Source organism: Mastigoproctus giganteus, chromosome 2, assembly GCF_048544385.1.
Source record: "Mastigoproctus giganteus isolate SK-2022 chromosome 2, ASM4854438v1, whole genome shotgun sequence".
NCBI lineage: Eukaryota > Metazoa > Arthropoda > Arachnida > Uropygi > Thelyphonidae > Mastigoproctus > Mastigoproctus giganteus.
In genome coordinates, this window is record NC_143576.1 from 164,176,855 (window position 1) to 164,202,864 (window position 26,010).

At 38.1% G+C, this 26,010-nt stretch overlaps 1 protein-coding gene across 3 annotated transcripts in view; it reads left to right on the top strand.

Moving 5' to 3' along the window:
• The window catches only part of mof (males absent on the first), a 220,151-nt gene that overhangs the window by 66,400 nt on the left and 127,741 nt on the right, over window positions 1-26,010 (top strand). For 2 of the 3 annotated variants that reach the window (XM_090368764.1, XM_090368766.1), the window contains exon 2: window positions 12,859-12,936. In XM_090368764.1, the coding sequence (XP_090224890.1) occupies window positions 12,859-12,936 (78 nt within the window). The remainder of the gene's footprint in view (window positions 1-12,858; window positions 12,937-26,010) is intronic. The other variant, XM_090368765.1, reaches the window with a different exon arrangement.

Here is a 26,010-nt window from a genome sequence, read left to right on the forward strand (position 1 = left end):
CCTATAAGAATACCGGACAAGCCTAATCATACAGCCAATATGCTTGATCTTTTTCTCACAAACAACCCTTCTAAGTACACGGTCGAAGTGAGAGGTCCTTTAGGCACTTCAGATCACAACTTGGTGATTGCCTTTTCTCCAATGGAACCTTTATCTCATGGCTATTCCCAACCTCGTGTTGTTTGGCATTACAAGAATTCAAAATGGGATGACCTGCGGGACTTCTTTTCTTCTTTTCCTTGGTCGGATTACTGTTTCAAAACTTCTGATGTCAACTTTAGCTCAGATCGTGTCAGTGAAATTATTCTTGCAGGAATGGAATGCTTTATCCCACACTCCACTTTAAAATCTCGTCCTTTATCTAAACCTTGGTTTTCCAATAAATGTGCTAAGGCTGTTCAAGAGAAGAATGTTGCATATCGTAATTGGTTTCTTTCTAATTCTTCAGTTTCATTTTCTGCCTACACCAAAGCTCGCAACAATTGTAAAGCAGTTATTAATCAGTCCAAACTTGAGTTTGAACAGGGTAAGAGTAGAAAACTTGCTTCTTGCCCTGATGGTAGCCGAGCATTCTGGTCTCTTGCCAAAGCTATTGGCTGCAACTTTTGCCCATCTCTGCTACCACCTCTGTCCAAACCAGATGGTTCTGTTTTCACTTCAGCCAAGGATAAAGCTGACCTGCTAGCAGCCCATTTTTTTTCCAGCTCATGTATTAACGATATTGGTAAAACACCTCCCACCATTTCCAACACGTTCCATTCAATGCCTCCTGTGGTCTTCCGTCAAAAGGATATCAGAAGGATTTTGATGAATCTTGATGCTAAGAAAGCTCCAGGTCCTGATTGTATTTCTCCACTTGTTTTCACAGTTTTTGAGAACAAGTGGTATTTCTCTACTTGTTCTCAAAACCTGTGCTCCTGAACTTACTCCTGTCCTTTGCTGCCTTTTTTCACTTTCTTATTCCAAAGGTGTTTTTCCTTCTGCTTGGAAATTTGCTCATATCCAGCCAGTTCCTAAAAAGGGTGACAAATCCCTCCCATCCAATTATCGTCCCATTGCAATTACTTCTACTCTTTCTAAAGTAATGGAGAAATCAATTAACCGCCAACTCTTAAACTACCTAGAAACCTTCCGTCTGATCAACGATCGCCAGTATGGATTCCGTCAGTGTTGATCCACTGGTGATATTCTGGCTTATGTAACCCATTTATGGACTAATTCAGTGGTAAGGTTCGGTGAAACACAAGTAGTTGCTCTTGACATCTCAAAGGCTTTTGATCGTGTTTGGGATAAAGGTCTTCTAAACAAGCTTCCATCTTATGGTTTGCCAACTGTTTTTAATAATTGGTTATCCAGTTTTCTCTCTGATTGCTCACTTAGGGTGATGGTAGATGGCTCTCTGTCTTCTAACTTCTCCGCTAATGCCGGTGTCCCCCAAGGTTCAGTTCTTTCCCCCACTCTTTTCCTCCTGTATATTAATGACCTTCTTCCATTGACTGGAAATCCTATCCATAGTTTTGCCGATGATAGCACATTGCATTCCACTTTCCATTTTGAGAAACCTTGTCCTGCTCAATCAGCTTCAACTTCTTGAAAATCTGCTACCAGTTCCTTAAATACCGATCTTCAGGTAAATCTCCAGTGGGGCAAAGACAACTTAGTTGATTTTAACCCTTCTAAAACTCAGTCTTGGCTTATATCTTGGAAAAATGCTTTGTCACTAAAGATAAATGCTTATCTTTAGTGACACTCTGATTTCTAGGCAAAATGATATATCTCTTTTGGAGATTACCCTGACTTCTAATCTCTCTTGGCACAAGCACATTACAAATATTGCTTCCTCTGCATCTAAAAAACTTGGTTTTCTCTTTCGCTCTCGGCATTACTTTTCTTCCAAACAGCTGCTCACTCTCTATAAATCGCAGATCCACCCTGCCATGGAATATTGTTTCCACATCTGGGGTGGTGCCTCCAAAACCTCTCTCAGGATTTTTGATTCCATTCAGAAGAGGGCAGTTAGGTTAATTAATGATTCATCTCTAACAGAGTCTCTCCACTCGCTTTCTCATAGACGTACTGTTTCTGCTGTATGCCTGTTCTGCAGATACTTCCATGGTCACTTTTGTTCTGAATTGGCTTCTATAATTCCCACTCTCTCTTTTAAAACAGTCCGAACACGTGCCGCCACCAACCAACATCCATTTACTGTCCAACTTGAAACCCACAGAACCAACTTTTCATCTTCCTCATTTATTCATTCAACTGCCGTTTTCTGGAGCAACCTTCCTTCATATGTATTTCCTGAAAATTAAAATCTACAGAAGCTCAAATCCAATGTCAACAAATATCTTCTTTCATCTTCTCAACCTCCAACCCAAGCACGGTACTAAGTACTATAGGTTCTAATACCTCTCATGTTTGGAGTTCACATAAAAAAAAAAAACTATATGTTACACTCAGGGTAGTGGAGAATGAAAGAGATCTTGGGGTAATTGTGCAGACAGGCTACCAGAGTAGGTCATGACATCCTGTCAATGATATATAGGAATTTTGCGAGCAGGGATAGGAGGTGATTATCGCCTTGTAACTCTTATGAAGAAAGGCTTAATTCTGCAAATTGCAGCTTCTGAAGGCTAGGCACCTGCGAGGCGATCTGATCGAGGTGTATAAGTCCTTGAATGGATTGAGCATAATGCTGAGGGAATTCTTCCTCTTGCTCAGATTACAAATCTGAACGGGCATAGATTCAAATTGAGGAAAGGCAGTTGGAGAATAGATGTGCGGAAGTTTGCCTTTAGCCAGCAGGTAGTCGATTGCTGGAACAAACTTCTATCCGTTATTGTGGAAGTTAGCTTAAATAAATTCAAGGCAGAACTAGATAAACATTTGGAATGAATGGATCAGTGAAATGGGAAGGGGTTTTTTTTTTTTTTTTGGCTGATGCTGTATAAGCTTGCTTTCTTGCATCATGTGCCTCTATTAATGCTAATGACTTGGACTGAACCATTTTAGGATCGACTTTTGTAAGGCAAAAGACACAGATGGAATGAACTTTCTTATGACCATACCTTTGGAAGAAGAAGACCAGCGATCTTGCCAGAGTTGAACCAGGTGTTTCCAGCCACGAGTTGTTTGGGTTTTAGGATCGCAGTAGATAGTATTATCTACTGTGCAAGGAAGCCTATGGCTTATGCTCCACCAGACAAAAAAAATAAATAAAAATAATAATAATAAAATAAAATAACAAAAAATAAATAAAATAATAAGAATAAAAACAAATTAATAATAATAAGTTTAAATTATAATTTATCCAAATCACCCCACGGAGCCCCAACATACTTCATTCAGGCACCACCCAAACCAATACACAATGAGCAACACCTCAGCCATCCTGCCAACACCCATCATTAGACCTCCAGAGGTCTGATGATGGGTATCAGCAAGATACCCATCAAACAAACAAAATGCATCAAAACTACATGCGCCAATCCAGATACATTTTAATTTAAATGGATAGAAACCACGTAAAATCTTTTCCTAACCATATTAAATATAATAATGAGAAAAAAAAATTAATAAAATTAATAATAATAAAAATTAATAATAGAAAAGCAAATGTACAACCTATGCATTTCCCTCCTCCCTTAGGTAATTATCAAGCTGATCTTTGAATTTCACCAGTCTGTCAGCCTCTGCCATCCATGTAGGTAACTTATTCCAGTAATTTATAACTCGCTGGCTAAAATAAAACTTTCTGCAGTCCAGTCTAAACAACTTCCCCCATAACTTGAAATTATGGACCCTAGTTCTAGAATAATTTATAACTGTGAAAATTTCATCTTTATTCATTTTGCTTATGCCTCTCAGAGACTTAAACACCTCAATCAAGTCACCTCTAAGGTGCCTAGTTTCCAAGCTCTGCAACCCACATATTCGAAGCTTTTCTTCATATGAATGCCCTTTTGCTGATCTCACCAGGCGAGTTATCCATCTTTGGACCCTTTCAAGAAGAACAATGTCTTTCTTTAGGTGCGGTCTCCATACTTGAACACAGTATTCCAAGTGTGGTCTAACAATAGCCTTATATAATGAGATTATGACGTCCTTATCTCTACTAGTGATTGTTCAATAAATCTTTGATAGGACACCATGGGCCTTCCTTGCAACCAGTCTACAGTGCTCGGAGAACTTCATATCTGACTGTATTTTAATACCCAAGTCCCTTTCCTCCACTACCTGCTTTAGTTCAACTCCGGCTAGTGTATAAGTTATTTTGGGGTTACTGTTCTCCAGGTGCAATACCTTACACTTTGCTGGATTAAAGCATAGCCCATTTTTCTGACCATTCTTGAAGTCTATCTAGGTCGCTCTGAAGAACTCTGCTTGGTGGCAATCATTAACTAGTTGCATGTTAAGTTGTAGAGTTGTGAGGAGCATTGAGAAGCCCTGAGGCGAGCAAAGAAGATGTCCGACCAAAGGGAATCAAAGGCTGCAGAGAAATCTACGAAAATAGTCATAGCATATTTAAATGTGCAGTTGTTTACTCTGGAGAGAAGTTCAACCAAGGCCTCCTCAATTCCACAGCCTGGATGAAAACCAAACTGGTCAGAGGACTTTAATGAGTGTTCAGTAAATAGACAATTCAGACGGGCAGCAGTAAGTCGCTCAAGAGTTTTACCCAAGTTGGACAATAGGCCTTAGCAGAAATAGTTTCATTAATATAAGTTAGGGAAAGTAAGAAACCAGGTAAAATGTGCAACTCACTGTGGCAGCAGTAGATAGAAAGCATTGCAAGCCTTCAAAGACTTCTGTCCCTTAATGTGATTTACAGTTTGATGTCTTTTATTATATTTTTTATTTGATATTAAAATGTATCAGCAAAAGTATCTTTTCTTGGTAAAGTATGTCATATCGCTATTATTCTCATTCTAACTGCTGATTCTTAAATGTATTTTTATTATTAGTGGCAAATTTTCTGTTTATACTCCAGAACAACCACATTGACAGAGGCAAGTCCACAGGATAGATTATGAGAAATAGCACCATATTTAGCAGTCATGTGGGTTTGAACCGCAGCCACACAAAGCATGTCTACTTACACACCATGCTTTGTGTAAGTAGACATGCTTTGTGTGGCTGCGGTTCAAACAAAGCATGTCTACTTACACACCATTGTGCCTGACCATTCAGCTACAGTGGCCTTAGTTTGTACATATTATATGACTCTTTGTCCCCTGACAATTTATAATCATTCCACGCATTTTGCCTCTAAGCTACAAAGCTCATCAGTTCATCTGATATCTGTTTTGCTCTGAATCTTGAACAATAGCTTTTAATTGATATAAAAAAACTTAGTGGTGACTATGAGTACTTCTCTGAACACTTCCCATTTGCAATTTACATTTTTCAATATTTGTTGGTTCCACTGAAAAGAGTTTGAAAAATGTCTTGTCCATTGTAATCACCTTTGCAAAAACAAAAAAAAAAAAAAAAAAAACATTTTTACTGTTAACAGTAGTTATTTTTTGAATAAATCTCACTTCAGTCTTCTCTGATCACTGCCATCTAAAGATCCCTTTACTTGAAGATTCTTAATATATAGGCCCGAGGTGCCAAGCGATTTTGTGATCGAGTGTCTTTGCCAGTGGATTTGCGCTCTCTTGAATAAATAAAATCGTCTTCTTTATTTAAAGCGTTACACTAACAATCAATTAAATAAGCTTCAGTAAAGAAATCACTTTACTTGAACAGGAGGAAAAGTAACCTTTCTTTTTTCTTTTATTTTGCATATTACTACTAACACACTACCGCTTGGTCACAAAGGTGGCACTGCTCCTGCCTCCACGTGGCGGGTCCGGTAACCTGGAGGGGAAAAGGTCTCCCTTCCAGGGCGAAATGGAGCATGAAGTCCGTGAATCCCAGAAAAACACTGGATGCATAGAAGAAACCGTGACAAGGCAAAAACAAGAGGAGTCTGGTTCTGTCGCAGCAAAACATCAAAAGACTGACGTAGGCAGAATCCGAACTCCAACCTTCTTGATTATTCATTCAACTGAAGAACAACCAGTTGGAAAGCTCTCTCCATTTCTAGTGCAGAAATAGGTACTCCAAAGACAGTTCGTCGTCTAAGATCAGGAGACCTACTAGTTGAAGTTGCCACTGCTCGACAGGCTGAGCAACTACAAAAACTGAAAACTTTTGGTGGAACTTCTATCACCATTTTACCCCACGTTTCCCTGAACACGTCAAGAGGTGTCATCACCGAGTGGGACCTCATGAACGTGTCAGACGAAGAACTAAAACAAGAATTACACGACCAAGGAATCATTAATGTCAGAAGAATTATGACAAAGGAAGATGGCATACTAGTTCCTACACGGAACATAATACTTACTTTTGACAATCCCAAGCCACCAACAGTGATAAAAGCAGGCTACCTTAACTGCCGAGTTAAACCGTACATCCTGAACCCATTACGCTGCTATAAGTGCCAGAAGTTTTGGCACTCACAGACAGTCTGCAGAGGAGTAGCTGCCTGTGCCACGTGCAGATCCACTGAACACATTAGTACTGACTGCACAGCCACAAGACCAATCTGTCTGAACTGTAAAGAGGCACACCCAGCATATTCCAAAGAGTGTTTCCTTTGGCAGCGTGAAAAAAAGATACAGCGGTACAAAACCGAATGTAACGTAACCTACCAAGAGGCCAAAAAATCCCTACCAGTTCCAAATACTAATAAGCCCACTTATGCACAAATAACCACAAAACACATATCAATTTCTACCCAAACGGAGGTAACTATACCACCAAGTAAATCACTAGCTGAATGGGCAAGGTCATTGTTGTCTCCAGTACCAACGCACCAAACGAAAAACAAACAAAGCAAAGCCTTAAATACGCCAATCTCAGTACAACCTGATGCCATTCAACAGAATACCACAGTATCTACTACTCCTGACTCAAAGCAAACAGAATACATGGACTCAAAAGACAATTTGAATTACGACGAACAGGTTCTAGAACTGTTCACCAATGAGGATATGGATACAAGGAAACCTTATTTCCCAAAGAAGGGGAAAGGTAAACTTGAGCGAGGCAAATCTTCTGTCCCTCGAAAAGAAGTCGAGGGTTCCACTAAACCCAAATAATGCTTACTTTCTTACAGTGGAATTACAGAGGCTATCGTAGTAATTTGGCTGACATCCGAGATCTCCTTTCACAATATGACCCTATTGCCTCTTGCTTACTGGAAACAAATCTGACACCAAATATAAATGTTTCCCTTCGGAAATACATAATACATCGTCAAGATCGTGTTGCACAAAATCCGAACAATCCTGCCCATGGAGGAGTAGCACTGATCATCAATCCCCAGATACCCTCAAAGCCACTCCCGCTAAAAACAAACCTTGAGGCAGTTGCTGCACGAATCAATATTAACTTTGATTTAACCATAGTCTCATTATACTTGCCACCTAACCAAAATATAAGCTATGCTGACTTAGAAGTTCCCAAACCCTACTGTATCTTAGGAGACCTCAACAGTCACCATCCGCTCTGGAGAAACCACAATCTGGACAAGCGTGGACAAATCATTGAAAAACTACTTGATCAACAGAATCTGATAACTCTTAATAATAGGTCTCACACCTATACACATCTTCCGACAGGATCTACATCAGCTATTGATGTCGCTCTGTGCACAGCAACCATATATCCTCTATTTGGATGGACTATTCACAGCAATCCGTTGGGCAGTGATCATTATCCTGTGATATGTCGCATTAACACAAGCATCCCCCACCTTTCTTATCGGATCCCCAAATGGAACTTTTACAAAGCTGAATGGGATGTGTACAAGCAGCTAGCAATACTAGAAGAAAACCAGATCCAACAAACATCTATAAACCTGGCAGTAGAATACATATCTAATCAAATACTGCAGGCAGCAGACAAAGCAATTCCGAAACAATCCACAAAAATATTGGCCAACTCAAAAGTGTGGTGGAATGATGAATGTAGTGCAGCTAAAAAACAGAAGAACAAAGCATGGAATATCTTCAGGAAGTTCCCAACAACAGAAAACCTCATCCACTTTAAACAGGCAAGAGCAAAGGCAAAACGAATCAGGCAGACTAGCAGAAGGGAAGCATGGAGATGCTTTGCGTCCACAATCACAAGCACGACAAAATCTCAAACAATATGGGCAAAAATACAGCGGATGTACGCAAAACACCCATGTGTCAACTGTCCCATGCTCACTGTCAATGGCCATGATATCACAAAACCTGAGGAGATTGCAAACACCCTGGGTAGAGCTTTCATGAATATATCAGCTGCGACATCATATTCGCAATATTTTCAGGCACACACAAAGCACAAGCTGAAAAAAACCGTATCAATTTTGAATCAGCATCTTTTTCTGCATACAATCTCCCTTTCACAATGTCAGAGTTGCATCATGCTCTATCATCTACTAAACTCAGTGCAGCAGTGCCAGATGGTATCCACTACATCATGATAGCAAAACTCACCGAACCGGCTCTCAAGACTCTGCTACTCCTCTACAACAGAATATTCAAAGAAAACACATTCCCCGACAAATGGCATCATGCGTACATTCTGGCTTTTCCAAAACCAGGCAAAGACCCTACAAATCCGCAACATTATCGACCCATTGCACACACTAGCTGTATGAGCAAGGTCATGGAAAAAATGGTAAACGCCCGACTAACCTGGTTTCTAGCTCAAAATGATCTCCTAAATCCTGTGCAATGTGGTTTCCGGGAAGGTAGATCCACTCTTGACTTTTTGGTCAAGATAGAAATAAACATTCGTGATGCCTTCGTCCGAAAAGAACATCTTGCAATGGTCTTCTTTGACATCGAAAAAGCTTTTGACACTTCTTGGAGATATGGTATTATGCGAACCCGATACGATCTGGGATTTCGCGGACACCTACCACAGTTTATCAGAAACTTCCTGCATTGTCGCTCATTTCAAGTAAAAGTTCACAACCACTTATCTTCAAAATTCATCCAAGAAGAAGGAGTACCACAAGGGTCAGTGCTAAGTGCAACTCTCTTTAGTATAATAATGAATTCAATAACACACGACCTACCACAAACAATATCCACTACCCTGTACGCTGATGACTTCAGTATCGTATGCCATTCGCCTAACATGCGAATGATAGAAAGGCAGTTGCAATGTGCCATCAACAAAATAGCTAAATGGTCCCAAAACAATGGATTTCGTCTCTCACACCAAAAAACAGTTGGGATACACTTCTGTAGGAAGCGTAACCTACACCAACATCCGGAACTTAGACTAGAAAATCAAGTCATACCAGTGGTCCCTAGTGTCCGCTTTCTGGGTGTGATATTCAACCAAAAACTCACTTTCCTTGATCATATAAAAACGCTCCGGACTAACTGTCTTAAAAAGCTTAACATTTTAAGAGTTCTATCAGGCACAACGTGAGGAGCTGACCGTTACACGCTGCTACATCTCTACTGTGCACTAATACGGTCACATCTGGATTATGGTTCTGTCATATATAGCTCTGCTAGACCAAGCGCTTTACGTTGGCTTGATCCTGTACACCACAGTGCTCTTCGTCTTGCACTGGGGGCGTACCGTACATCACCGGTTCAGAGCCTGTATACCGAAGCGCATGAAACACCCTTACAGCTACGCAGACAAATGCTTTTATTAAATTATGCCGCAAAACTCAAAGGGCATCCAAGCCACCCCACTTGGAACGGTGTTTTGCACCCTAAATGGGAAAACCTTTATAGAGCTTACCCATCTATAAACCCACCAACCGGGATACGTCTTCGCTCACTACAAGCTGACTGGCAAATTGACCTGAGTAAGATACAGCCTACTGCCTCTCATGCAGCCCCGCCATGGATGTATCATATACCGCCGTGTGACTTTTCATTCACAGCCTGGGGAAAACACACCTTATCTCAACAGAACATACTGCAAATGTACGCCGCATTAAGAACCCAGCACGGCCAGTACACACCAATTTACACAGACGGGTCTAAAACAGACAATCATGTTGGTGCACCAGCAGTATTTCCTAACATCACTTTGTCCAAAAAACTCCCCACTGAATGTAGCAGCTATACTGCAGAACTCTGTGCTATCCACATAGCCTTAAACTACACACTCTTAAGAACTAGACTGCACAGCGTTATTTATACTGACTCCATTAGTGCTATCCAAGCTATACAACACAATACAAAAAATGATAACCCCTTACTTAGACAGATCTGGAATACTCTGACTAAATTAAACCAGAAGAAACAACAAGTTCTGTTATGTTGGATCCCTGGTCATGCTGGCATTTCTGGAAACGAACAGGCTGACCTAGCTGCCAAAACAGCTACCGATCCTATAGACCAATCCTTCACTACACCTACATCTGACTATAAGTACATTATAAATAAACGATGCCTTGAACAATGGCAACATATCTGGAAGAATCAAGCCAACAATAAGCTACTTTGCATAAAAAAAGATCTGAAACCATGGAGATCTAGTATATGTGAAAACCGACATGAAGAAGTTGTATTAGCCCGATTAAGGATAGGTCACACACACCTGACACATCTTTATTTTCTTGCAGCCACTGACCCACCACTGTGTACAAACTGCAACACTCAGCTCACTGTCCACCGTCTACTTATTGATTGTCCCAAGTACAGTACTGAGCGACAAGCTATGCTTATCTCATTTCCCACGACGAACACCTCTCTCAGTATTTCTGACTTACTAACAGACACACCACATGTGACCAAAATTTTTGATTTCCTCAAACAGATAAAACTATACAACACGATATAAACTTGAATAACATCTATACAGATAGAACTATGTACTTAACATCACCATAGTTAGGCGCATTATGGCTTTTGCTGTCCTTGCGCCGTAAAGCCCCTAAGCAACAATAACATTAACATCTTAATATATAATGAATCACTGTTAAAAGCCAGATCAAGAATATTTCTTTCTCTCGTTGCCTCGCTAACATGGTGTAAAATAGTCAGAAAATTCTGTCATTTTGGTAGATTTTTGAAAATGTTCTAAAAGCAACTCAGTTAACTCCCCCCCCCTTTAAATTCATCTGCATGGCAGATATGGGTTATTTGGCAAAGTGTATTGTGTTCTTTTTGAACATGCAACATAGCAGGAGACACCCAGCTGTCAGTTGTGATTAATGAAAGTCAACAATTGCTAACATCAGTTACATCACATGATACCTGTGATAAAGTAGTAATCCCTTTACTGTAGTACTAAAAGGATTGCTAATCATGCTGTTCCTTAAAAATTATTTGTGTATATTTATATGAAAATATTATGTATTTCACTGTAGAGAAAGATTTATTCTCTCTCACCCTTTGTCAAAAAAATTACCCTTTCTCAAAAGTAGAAAGGGTAATTCTACTTTTGAATTGGCCTCACCACAGTAATGAAAACTGTATGTCATTTTGTAATAAAACAAATGAGTGCATGCTCTGTTGGGGATAGGGAAACAAATTGATCTCTGCATATTTTTACAGTGTGTAATCCAGTCCTTTGTATACGGAAATTTATAAGTTATTGTTATATTTTAATATACGTTAACACATTTGTAAAACAACACATTCAAACTAATAGTTACCTTATTTGCTTAAATTGAATGACTAATAAATGAAATTTGTGATCTTTTCTCCATCCCTATAGTTGAGGAGTAAGTGCACTTAATCCATCATCAAACTTGAGAAATCTTTGCATTAATGGCCATTTGCTGTTTCTTTATCTGCTAATGGTCAATATGGCTGACTATAATGGTGACTTATAGTACCGTTTATTAACTTGCTAGTAGTCAAATGAAATTGTATATAACATATTGCCACTTTGAGGGTCATTTTGACTTTATTCACTAGAGATGCCTTGAATTTGTAAACTGTGCACAAAACAATTACTTAAAACCTTTTGAATTACTCATTAGCATTAGTAGAGGCATATGATGCAAGAAAGCAAGCTTATACAGCATCAGCCAAAAAATTTCCCATTTCACTGATTCATTCCAAATGTTTGTCTAGTTCTGCCTTGAATTTATTTAAGCTATCAACTTCCACAACAACAGATGCAAGTTTGTTCCTGTAATCAACTACCCGCTGACTAGTAAGTGAAAATGGCTCTTAAGTGAACAGGATAGGTTTTTGAATTTAAAAAAAAAAAAAAAAAAAATATAGGAAGCAGAATAGTCTCAATACCCCCCAAAATTATTATTATTATTATTATTATTAATAGCCATATGATGCAAGGAAGCCTAAGGCTTATGCTGCACCAGCCAAAAAAAATTCCCAAGTTACCCAGAGAGAGAGAGAGAGAGAGAGAGAGAGAAAGAAAGAAAGAAAGAGAGAGAGTCAGAAGTAGAAAGGAATCGCCAAGAAATAGAAGAATGGTGATATCCAGCTCAGGACCCTGGGTGCCAAGCCCATACTCACCAGATGTGAGTCCCCGGGGGTAAATTACCTAATGATGAATTAAGGGATGCCACAAGGAAGTTTGACTGTTTTTAGAACATATTTGAATACCCTACCAGGTAAAACAATCTAAATCTGTGTAATGTTTTTTGTTGATTAAAATATACATTTATTTTAAAGTACAATTGTCTAAATATTAATAAAATGCTGATTTTAATTTACCTAGTTGGCTTTATTTCATTCTTTAAGATAACTGCTTTTAAATAAATCTGACATTAATGTAGCTTTTAATGAAATTACTTTAATATGGAGAGTGCTTTTTTAATGATTTTTTTTTTTCTTTCTCTTCCCCTAATGATCTTATTTTTAGATCCAGCAGAGATAATTCAAATTCGATCCAATGAACAGGAAGGAGGAAAGTTTGAATATTATGTACATTATGAAGGATGTAAGTTTGTATTAATTTTTTTATATATTCACACACACACACACACACACACACACACACACACACACACACACACACACACACACACACACACACACACACATGGCACTGGTTAAGTTACAGAAGTTGCGCTTTTAAAAAATTGCCTAGAGAACATCATCGTTCACTTGTCAATGGGCATGAATTATTATAAGAATAAAATTACATGAATTGTTATGTGTTAGAATGGGACTAAGCTTATCCACAATTGTGTAAAGTAATGTATTGTGATGGTTAGACATTCAAGAAGTCTTTCTTGGAAGGTTCACAGCTATATTACTACTGCATTTATACTACACTACTGCAGAAACTCACACAGTTTTCTGATTTTAATTTTGGTTTGACCTGTGTGTTTTGTTTCATCTTACTTAATCTGCAAATAGCATTCTGTTCATATAAATAGCATAAACATGAATCAAATTAAGATTTCTGGAATAGGAAATTCACATGTAAGTCTTGCAATTCACAGCCCCCCAACTGTTTTCTGGGTACTTTTATGTTATATGATTAATTTTAGCCTTCTTCATTTTAATATAAAGCAAGTGTAATTTTGGAGAATAGCAAAAATCTAAGCACATCAATAGAATTGTAGAATAAAATAGAATAATAGAATTGCAGAATGAAAGCTGTCTTTAGTTTCTTAAAGAAATACAGATAATTCTAAGACATTCTGTTTACTTCTTGTACCATTTCTTCCCTGATTATAAAGGTAGCAGAACAGGAAAAGGTTGGTAATTAAATTTTACTATGGAAAAGTTGGTAATTAAATTTTCCTTTAATTAATTTTGACCTTACTTACCAATTTATCCTTCTTACTTGATTATAGATGTGGCTCCTTAAACACAGAACTATGTTATTTTAACCTCTCTGATAGTGAGACATGTCACTATATTGCCATTGAGGACTGGGCCCATGTTCTATTATATTGCCCCTGTTATAGTGATCTGTGCCTTCCACATCAGTGCTGGTCATAATTCATTATCCAAAAGCAGGAAAATTTCACTGCACTCCAAATTTTTGCCAGAAGAGCATTTTCTGTAAGGAGAACTATCCTCTTAAATTCTCAGTTGGCATGTACTCATTGGTGGTAAATGAAGCTCTGTTTGTCAAGATCAGTATCACTCTACATTACCTCTAAGGCCAATAAGCATATTTCAGCTTGCTTCATCATGCAATGTAACACATCATAAGAGAATACTTTGGATTCAACATAATTATATAACCCTCTTGTAAATCCTCAAATTCAAATCTGCAGCTAGTGATAACCTTAACTGTTCTTGTGATTGTTCTTGCCCTGATTAACATCATGTGATCCATTATTCTCTTATCGTCGTCTTTGTTATATTTATTCATTTTTCATTGTTTTTATTTTATTTTTTTTGGTACTGGGAGGGAACTCCTTAGAGATATTTGCTTTGTTACCACCAGCCTGGGCTCTGATGGCAAGCATGTTTTTGTTTTTTTGTTAAGAAGAGTGGTTGCATTGTTGCTGCCTACTAGGCCATAGTAGTATGCAGAATTTTTATTGCTATTTTTTGTTTTATATATTTTTTATATTTTGTTTATTCTACAATCAGCAAGTGACATTTACATATGGCCCACTTCCTCATGGAAATGTTGAAAATCAAGAAGCAGCAATTTTTCTTTTTTTTTTATTTTCTCATTTTAGTTTAGTTTAAATTAATTATTATTATTTTTTTCTTTATTTGTTTTATTCTATATATATATATATATTTTTTTTTTTGCTGTTTTCATTGTCTTAGTTTTCAAAAATGATAAGAAAATGAAGATAAGGAATACAGTTTCTTCAAAACTTAACCAGTTGTGAAGAAAATTGCTTGTTGCTTCCTGATTGCAAAGCGGCTAGTCAAACAATGACTCAGAATAACCCACACTTACTTCACAAACACACTGACTAGCATTAGTAAGTACTGTTTCCAGCACAGTCACAAGGTGGAAATGGACTTGCGTTAAAGCAGCCGCTCTGCATTAAAGATTTACGAACATGACATGACATGACCTACTAGAATACCAGAGTCCTAACCACACACAGCCAACACTCTTGATCTTTTTCTCACAAACAACCTTAAAAATACATGAGTAGTCTTCTAGGAACATCAGATCACAACTTGGAGTTGTGATCTGATGAGAGAGAGAGAGTTAGTCTCTCTCTCTCTCATGGCCATTCTCACCCTTATATTGTTTGGCATTACAAGAATGCGAAATAGGGTGATCTGCAAAATTTCTATTCTTTTTTCCCTTGGTTGGATTACATTTTTAAATGTCCTGATGTCAGTATTTGCTCAGATCATCTCAATGAAATTATTCTTGTAGAGATGAAATCCTTTATTCTATGCTCCCCCTTAAAATCATGTCCTCTATCTAAACCTTGGTTTTCCAATAAATATGCTAAGGCTATTCAAAATAAGAATGTTGCATTGAAATGTCAGGTTCATTTTCTGCCTACACCAAAGCTTGCAACAGTAGTTATTAATCAGTCCTAACTAGATTTTGAACAGGCTAAGAGCAGAAATCTTGCTTCTTGTTCAAATGGTAGTCAAGTATTCTGATCTCTAGCCAAAGCTATTAGTCACAACTTTTGTGCATCTTTACTACATTTTACTCTGTTAAAATCATTGGTTCTATTGCCACTCAGCTAAAGATAAAGCTGACCTCCTAGCATTCTACTTTTCTTCTTACTCTTGTATTGATGATCTTGGTCAGCTACCTTCTACCATTCCCAGTATACTCCACTCCATGCATCCTGTGGTTTTCTGTCAAAAGAATGTCAGAAGAATTTTGAACAGTCTTGATTCCAAGAAAGTGCCAAGTCCTGATGGTATTTCTCCACTTGTTCTCAAAACCTGTACTCCCGAGCTTATTCCTTCTGTGTTGCCTTTTACGCTTTCTTATTTCACTGGTGTTTTGTCTTTCTTCTTGGAAATCCAGGTACTGTATAGCTGTTTGGGTATACTCACTGCAGCCATTAGGCCTATAAACCCCTACTCTCAATTTTGTTTTTCCATATCAACTGGATGGATTGCTTTAGATTTAATGTGCTTCTTAACATGAGCATAATGCTGCCACCTCTCCCTTCCTGTATACATTGTACTCCCCATATTCAAATTCAGCATTGTGTGTGTCTGAGTGATACCATGTCTCCACTATCTCTACAATGCCTGCATTTGGTGACTTAATCAGTACTTCAAATTTTTAAAATTTATTTACATTGTCTCCACTAATTTATTTACATTATATCCCCATTGTCTCCACTAATTTATTTACATTATATCCCCATTGTCTCCACTATCTTTACAATGTCTGCATTTGATGGCTTAATGAGTACTTCATACTCATCAAATTTATTTATATTGCTCCTAGCATTAGTGTACATGCACATGTTCTTACCCTTAGTTATCTTAACACAGCTCACGTATTTATTGGTTCCATGATGACCCACAGTAGGGCTTGAAATTCCTGACACTTTGCTTTCCAGGCTGCTGCATGTTCCAATAGCATTAGTGCAAGAATCACTTTCATTTCTGCCTATGGCTCTAGTTAATGTGTTAGTCTGTGTGTGGAAGAAATTCTTTTGATAGACTGCATGCCATATAGGAAAACCATCATTAGAGATGCCTAGCTGCTGTTCTCAAAAATTTAAGGAGGTGGGCATAAAGGAACAGAGAAGAGGGAAATTGACAATAGGTGTCCTGCTTCTTTGTGATAGTGCTCCTGTACACAAATCCCAAAAACAATTGCTGATCTGACAGATTATGGATTCTGGGAGTAAGCCCACCTTTCTGCACACTAAAGCCACCATACTCATTTTCAGTGATAATTTTTTCTTCGGAAAATCTGAAGAAATACCTGTAAGCACTGATTTTCTAGCGATGGCTATCTCAAGTTAACTGGAAAAGTTTTTTTTCAGTGACTAGAACGACTTTTTTTTTTTTCCTTTTTTCCTGTGTACTGTGGAGCTTTGATAATTCAGAGTTGTACGGGTGTCAAAACTACTTTGAATTATCCAATCCCCCTCCTCTGTTTTACTAAGCCTGATTATTTCTTAGCCTAAACTTTACACAGAAAGAATTTCACAAATGTGATCTTTATTGGAAAATAGCAATGCAGTGCTTACATTTTGTTGTGCGAGCTGTTATCTGTTTCATTTTCAGAAAAGCACAAAAAAAAAAAAAAAAAAATTTTGCATCATCCCCCCCCCCCCACACACACAAGTGAACATTTTACATGTTTACATTTCCCTACCACCTCGAGTATAGAACGATAATTAATCTCAAAATAACTACCATGTTACCAATAAGAAATAAACATTTATTTCTTAATGTTAATAATAAGAAATAAACAGTTGGTTGCTAATTGTTATTGTTTCTTGGGTGATAGATGGAAAGTTACCGTTAGGGGTTAAGGGAAGGGTTATTGCTTTCGTAAAGGCGACTACGATGGACTGAGACAGTATTTAAATTCTATACGGTGGGACCAACTGATGATGTTACCAACAGCAAATTCAAAATGGGAAGCATTCAAAGAACTTATCTTGGAAGCTACTAGGCTTTACATACCAACTAAGAAATATTGTTCAAGGTTTAGGCCTAAGTAGATGTCAGATGAAGTAATGAGGCATATGGCAGAGAAGAAAAATGCATGGGATACATACAAATTAACACGTGACACAGAAGCCTATGATAGATACAAGTTGATCTGTAACCAAGTTACAAAGGAGGTTAGGTAGGCGAAGGCAGATTACGAGAAATCTTTGGCAAGGGATGCAAAGAAAAACAGCAAAGAGTTCTTTACTTATGTAAACTCTAGAAGGAAGGGGATGAATCAGATTGGTCCAATTGATATCGATGGGTCAACTGTTGATGATCCTGCTCAGGTAGCTAACAAACTAAATGAATATTTTGCATCGACATTCACAAATGAGGAGTTATTCAGCGAGGGGAATGCCAGAGGTGTATTCAACTCTGGCAGTAAGCTAGAGAATCTTGTAATAACTGAGAGTAAAGTGGAGGAGAAATTGTTGAAGATAAATACAAGAAAGGCACCTCGGGTGGATGGGATCTATCCAGTTATATTAAAGGAGGCAGCAAAGGAAGTAAACCCTTAGCCATAATTATGAGAGCTTCCTTGGACTCAGGGGAAGTACCCATGGACTGGAGATGTGCAGATGTGACCCCAATTCACAAAGGAGGATCAAAGGGCAACACAAGTAATTATAGACCTGTTAGTTTAACTTCTGTTCCTGGAAAATTAATGGAGGCACTGGTTAAAGAAGCACTGCAGGATCATCTAGACAAGACTTCAGTTATAGCTCAGACACAGCGTGGTTTTGTTAAGGGGAAGTCTTGCCTGACCAATTTGATTGGATACTATGATGCAGTCACAAAAGAACTGGATGCAGGGAATAACTTTGATATTATATACTTGGATCTTAGAAAGGCTTTTGATACTGTTGCACATGGAAGACTGCTGCACAGATTGGAGCAGTGTGGCAGTGGAGGCAAATTGCTGCTATGGATAAAGGGGTGGTTGAGGGGGAGAAGACAGAGAGTGATAATCAATGGACACTGCTCATCGTGGACTAATGTTATTAGTGGAGTCCCTCAGGGTTCAGTATTGGGTCCATTATTGTTTTCTGTATTTATAAATGATATTGATGATGGTATATCAAGCTTAATGTCCAAGTTTGCAGACGATACGAAGGTTGGCAGGGTTGTCAAGGACACTACTGACACTATGCTACTGCAACAGGATCTGGAAAGGTTGAGCAGATGGGCTAAGAGGTGGCAAATGAAGTTTAACATTGACAAATGTAAAGTACTACATATGGGAAACAGCAACCCCAGAACAACGTATCAACTCTGTGGTACTACACTGACAGTGGTAGAGAATGAAAGGGACCTGGGGGGTGGTTGTGCAGGCAGATATGAAGTTTTCTGAACAGTGCAGATGGACTACAAGAGTAGCTCATGGTGTATTGTTGATGATATATAGGAATTTTTCTATCAGGGATAAGGAGGTGATTATTCCCTTGTATAAGGCAATGGTCAGGCCACACCTAGAGTACTGTATACAGGTCTGGAGGCCTCATTTCAAGAAGGATGTAGAGATGCTGGAACGAGTACAGAGAAGGGCAGCAAGATTAGTGAATGGAACAAAGGGGTGCTCTTACGAAGAAAGGCTTAAGTTTTGCAAATTACAGTGTCTGGGGACTAGGCACCAACGAGGTGATCTGATAGAGGTGTATAAAGCCTTGAATGGTTTGAGCATGCTCAATGCTGATGGGATTCTTCCTCTTGCTCAGAATAATCACCTGAGAGGACATAAATTCAAATTGAGAAAAGACAGATGTAGGATAGACGTGAGGAAATTTGCCTTTAGCCAGCAGGTGGTTGGTTGGTAGAATAGACTTCCATCCCTTGTCGTGGAAGTTGATGGCCTAAATAAGTTTAAGGCTCAGCTAGACAGGTATTTCGAACGAACAGAGGGGTGAAGTGGAAGTGGTTATTTTTTATTTATTTATTTATTATTATTATTATTTTTTTTTTTTTTTGGCTGATGCTGCATAAGCTTGCTTTCTTGCATCAAATGCCTCTAATAATGCTAAAAAGTGTTGAATAGAGAAGCTCTCTTCCTTACTTTAGAAGAGTTTCGGAACTTTGCTGCTGACTTTTGAAAAAAGTAATTTTACTTTCTAACCCAAGTACAATATACACATTGTCCTATGCATAAATACATGTACTGTAGTTACACAGCGTTTATGAAACTGTGTAACTATTCAAGAGGTTCGTTTCTTGATGTTGATGGGGGGGAAGAAATTCAAAATTCGCAGGGAACTTCTCATGGCATTTGAATTTTAAAAGATACTGTATGGAGTCTGTTATTTATTTTTTGTTGCCATTCTAAATATGGGAACATTTATTTTGAAGCTAATGAAAAAAAAAAAAAAAAGAAATAAAATCAGTAATGCATATAGCTGTACAAATGTTATACAATACATTATTGGGAAGCTGATGTACTGTACTTAAATTTACAAAAGTTTACTCAAAGAAGCTAGTAATTTTTGTATGGCTTTATTTGTTCCTTTTTATATTCAATCCAAAATCTTCTAGTTCATTCAGATATTGAAAAATGTTATTGTTCACATTGTCCTGTGCTTCTACAAATCTGTTTACACAGATTTGTAGAAGCACAGGACAATGTGAACAAGCATTTTATTTACTTCCCTAGCTGTAGATATTGATTCTGTCACAAAAACAACAGGTGCATGTATACCTGCGTGTACACCAATACTAGGAGTTTGGTAAATAAATTTGATGAATTTGAGGTATTGCTCAAAACATCAAAGGCAGATATTGTTGGGATATCAGAGACGTGGTGTCACACAGATATAAGTAATGCGGAACTGGAATTTGGGGAATACAATGTATATAGAAAGGATAGACAGGACAGGAGGGGAGGAGGGGTTATGATATTAATTAAGAAACACATAAAGTCAAAGGAAGTGAAGCCAGTTGACGTCGATGGACAGGGCAGTGTCGAGTCAGTTTGGTGTGACATAAGCATAGGGAAATCAAAATTGAGAGTAGGAGTGTGCTATAGGCCTAATGACTCTGATGAGTATAATAATATATTGTACAGGGAAATAGAGTGGGCCAGTAAATCAGAGAGTCTTATAATGGGGGATTTTAATTTCCCAGATATTGACTGGAATTTGTGGGTTGGTCACTCGCACACTAGCAAGGCTTTTGTGGATTTATTGGATGATTGTTTTCTACATCAGCATGTTCGTGAGGCAACAAGAGGGAGCAATACTCTTGATCTGATTATCAGTAGTGATTCTTCATGCATTAAGAACCTGCAGATAAATGAACCACTAGGTGGCAGTGATCACAGTGTGTTGAAGTGGGATTTACTCAAGGAGGTAACTACCATCAGAGGTAAAGGGAAGGGCTTTTGTTTTCGTAAAGGCGACTATGATGGTCTGAGACAGTATTTAAATTCTATACAGTGGGACCAACTGATGATGTTACCAACAGCAAACTCAAAATGGGAAGCATTCAAGGAACTAATCTTGGTGGCTACCAGGCTTTACATACCAACTAAGAAATATTGTTCAAGGTTTAGGCCTAAATGGTTGTCAGATGAACTAATGAGACATGTGGCAGAGAAGAAAATTGCATGGGATACATACAAATTAATGGGTGACATGGAAGCCTATGATAGATATAAGTTGGTCTGTAACCAAGTCACAAAGGAGATTAGGCAGGCAAAGGCAGACTACGAAAAATCCTTGGCAAAGGATGCAAAGAAAAACAGAAAGGAGTTCTTTACATACTTGAACTCGAGAAGGAAAGGGATGAATCAGATTGGTCCACTGGATATTGATGGTTCAACAGTTGAGGATCCTGCTCAGGTGGCTAACAATCTAAACGAGTATTTTGCATCTACATTCGCGCATGAGGAGTTATTCAGGAAGGAGAATGATGTAGGTAAAGTAAACATTGGCAGTGAGCTGGATGATTTTGTAATAACCGAGAGGAAAGTGGAGGAGAGATTGTTGAGGATAAACATAAAAAAGGCACCTGGGGTGGATGGGATCTATCCAGTTATATTAAAGGAGGCAGCAAAGGAAGTATGCAAACCCCTAGCCATAATTATGAGAACTTCTTTGGACTCAGGGGAGGTACCCATAGACTGGAGATGTGCAAATGTAACCCCAATTCACAAAGGAGGATCAAAGGCTGACACAAGTAATTATAGACCTGTTAGTTTAACTTCTGTTCCAGGTAAATTAATGGAGGCACTGGTTAAAGAAGCACTGCAGGATCATCTAGACAAGAATTCAGTTATAGCTCAGACGCAGCATGGTTTTGTTAAGGGCAGGTCTTGCCTGACCAATTTGATTGGATACTATGATGTAGTCACAAAAGAACTGGATGCAGGGAATAACTTTGATATTATATATTTGGATCTTAGAAAGGCTTTTGATACTGTTGCACATGGAAGACTGCTGCACAAATTGGAGCAGTGTGGCATTGGAGGCAAATTGCTGCTATGGATAAGGGGATGGTTGAGTGGCAGAAGACAGAGAGTGGTAATCAATGGACACTGCTCAACGTGGACTAATGTTATTAGTGGAGTTCCTCAAGGTTCAGTGTTGGGTCCATTGTTGTTTTCGGTGTTTATGAATGATATTGATGATGGGATATCAAGTTTAATGTCTAAGTTTGCAGATGATACAAAGGTTGGCAGGGTCGTTAAGGACACTACTGACGCTATGCTGCTGCAACAGGATCTGGAAAGGTTGAACAGATGGGCTGAGAGGTGGCAAATGAAGTTTAACATTGACAAATGTAAAGTACTACATATGGGTAACAGTAACCCCAGAGCAATGTATCAACTCTGCGGTACTACACTGACAGTGGTGGAGAATGAAAAGGACCTGGGGGTAATTGTGCAGGCAGATATGAAGTTCTCTGAGCAGTGCAGACGAGCTGCAAGAGTAGCTCATGGTGTCTTGTCAATGATATACAGGAATTTTTCTAGCAGGGATAAGGAGGTGATTATTCCCTTGTATAAGGCAATGGTTAGGCCACATCTTGAGTACTGTATACAGGTCTGGAGGCCTCATTTCAAGAAGGATGTAGAGCTGCTGGAACGGGTACAGAGAAGGGCAACAAGATTAGTAAATGGAACAAAGGGTTGCTCTTACGAAGAAAGGCTTAAGTTTTGCAAATTACAGAGTCTGGAGACTAGGCACCGGCGAGGTGATCTGATAGAGGTGTATAAGGCTTTGAATGGTTTGAGCATGCTCAATGCCAATGGGATTCTTCATCTTTCTCAGAATAATCACCTCAGAGGGCATAAATTCAAATTGAGGAAGGACGGATGTCGGATAGATGTGCGGAAATTTGCCTTTGGCCAGCGGGTGGTTGGTTGGAACCGACTTCCATCACTTGTTGTTGAAGTTGATAGCCTAAACAAATTTAAAGCTCAACTGGACAGGTATTTCGAACGAACGGAGGGGTGAAATGGGAGAGGGTTTTTTTTTTTTTTTTTTTTTGGCTGATGCTGAATAAGCTTGCTTTCTTGCATCATATGCCTCTGCTAATGCTAATGCTAAAACAGGCTCTTAATCCTCTTCTGTATGGTTCATCTTGATTTTTTTTTTTTTTTTTTTTTTTTTTTTTTGTTATGTTATTGAGCATCTGAGCTTCTTGAAGTTCTCCAGACGTAGCCACATTGTTGTCAGCATTAACATACACTTCATTCATGTGAAATATCCATTTTTAGTTTCATTCTTCAGACTCTGTGATCTTCTTCAGGGGCAAGTCAGCCACCATTTGTTCATTTTGTAAAGTTGAACCCAGCTTTATGAAAACAGTTTGCACTGGTTTCTGGCCTAACTTGTTTCCATGTTTTCATGATCATCAGACTAGCATCCAAGTGATTAATTTTGATCTACAGTTCCAAAGAAATGTTAACTACAGTTTTTGCCACCAGCCCATGTTAAATGTGTTTCAAATTCCAAATCAACCCCTGATCCATTTGCTATACTACAGAGGTCATGTTTTGTGCTCAAAAGATTACTTCAGTCACCTTCAAATGAGGGATATTGTTTGAGCTGTACAATTGTCAAGAAAGGGTAGATTTTTATATTTTTAGTAGAAAATATTTTGTCTAATGTAACAAGTCAGTCCTTGAAGAGTCGCTTGCAGGCTTTTTTTTTTTTTTTTATAACTTTTTCGAAGAATCTAAGTTTTACCGATTTTCCAATAATTAATAGTGGTAGTTTTTCTGAGCTATTCATATTCACTCCAACCAGAATCGTCACTCTTTCTTTACTATATTTTCCATTGCTGCAACAATCACCTTTAAAATAAAATGTTTTATCCTGCACTTAAAAAATAAACCAATTTCATCAATTTTTAATTCATCTTTTGGTTCATACTTCAGTAGTTTATATGGGAGACTGTTAATGCAATCATTTGCTGCTTCATTCACTGAGGCACCATCACCACAAGCTCGTCTAAATGTAATTTCATTCCTGTCTTTAAATCTTGCCATCCATCTCGAACTTTCATTGAAATTACTCAACCCCTGAGTAATGCTGATTTTAGCTAAATCCTCTGCTTTTGACCTTATCATTGACCCACTCAGTGGAATATTTTTGTCATGTACCTGCTTAAACCACTTTAATTACACACTCATCATCTTGGAAAGATCAGCCCCTCTGAGTCGTTTCCTTTGTCCATCCTGTAAATTCCACTATTCCATTACTACTATATCTTCACTTTGTTTTTCAGATATAAGCGGACATTATATTTGGCAGAATTCCATATCCTTTAGCAATGTGTGATTCCTCTTTATTTCTTTTTCTACTTTGAATCGCTTCTACTTTTTCGGTTAGTGTTAGCCTTGTATATGTACCATGTTTAGACATGTTAACCAGTAGCACATTCAACTCTAGAGAATACAGTTATGATGATCACTAAAGCCTCTATAGAGGGCATTAGCGATCATCATAATAATATTTTTCCAATTTGACTCATGTTTAAACACAAATTAGTTCATTATTCAAAGAAAAATTTCATAATTAGGCAAGTAAGAAGTATGCCAAAGCAAATTCCTCGTGTAAAATCCTCAAAACCAACTTTGAATTACTCAACAATATACAGGAACTCCCCGACTTACATAATACTCGACTTATGGAAATTTGACTTTACATAAGTTTTAGCTGGCTGGTGCAAACTTAAAAAAAAATCATGAAAACGTATTTTGCATTCCGTATAAATAAATGGAGGTATCATGAAAATATCGTGTTGTGAACCCAATAACGCATTTTTTTTTTTTTTTTTTTTTGTAATTCGTTCCAAGTCCTTGGAAGTTGAAAATTTTGCTGTATTACTAAGCTATTTATCTTTCTAAAAGGTCATATTTATAATGGAAATTGCAACTCCCTTTCATCGTTATCATATGTTCCCGTTATAAGAATCAATTTTGAATGCCTTTGTGATATTGTTCTAAAGGACGTTTCTGGAGGTCACAACCAAAAAACAATATGGACTTTCCCGTTTATTGGGCTTTTCTGTTAGTGCATCTAATTATAAACGGGTAAACTCGATCTTATTGCATTTGCGATAATACTGATAACTGCAATTGTGCGAGTTTTTACGCTATTATGGTGAAATGTGTTCCCCTTCACTGAAATATTCAATCATATAAAAAACAAATTTTCAGAAACTTCTCTTCATTCCTATTTATGTATTACAATGATGAAGGGAAAGCAGCCAACAGAAAGTGCAAGTGGTGGTAGTGCAAGGAAACGAAACAAAATTGATTTAGAAATGAAGATGAAAATGATTAAGAAGTATGAAGCAGGACAAAGTTTGTCATCTATTGCAAGGGAATTAGGTCTCACTGGTTCAATAGTGAATACTATTTTAAAGGACAGTGCATGTATAAAAGAACATGTCAAAGGATCAACGCACTTAAGATCAACAGTGATCACAAAACAGTGTTCAGGTGCTATACCAAAGATGGAACAGCTATTAATAATATGGATGGAAAATCAGATTCAGAAGCGAGTGCCTCTGATTCTAATGCCCATTCAAGCAAAAGCAACAAGTATTTATAAAGATATTAAGGATAAGTACAGCAAACCCCAACCCAAGTTTGTGGCAAGCAATGGGTGGTTTAATAGGTTCAAGCATCGCGCTGGTTTCTTTCCACAATGCAGTCACTATTCAGTGCAGCAAATTTTTAACATTGACGAGACTGCTCTGTATTGGGAAAAAATGCTGGATTGAACATACATTGCCAAAGAGGAAAATACAATGCCAGGTTTCAAGGCGTCAAAAGATAGGGTCACGCTCTTGCTTGGGGCTAATGCAGCGGGAGATTACAGATTAAAATCACTGCTTGTGTACCATTCTTGGTACACGAGGCTTGTGTACCAAACCTCATGCGTTTAAGGGTATCAGTAAATCCACCCTACTCATGCATTTCTAATCG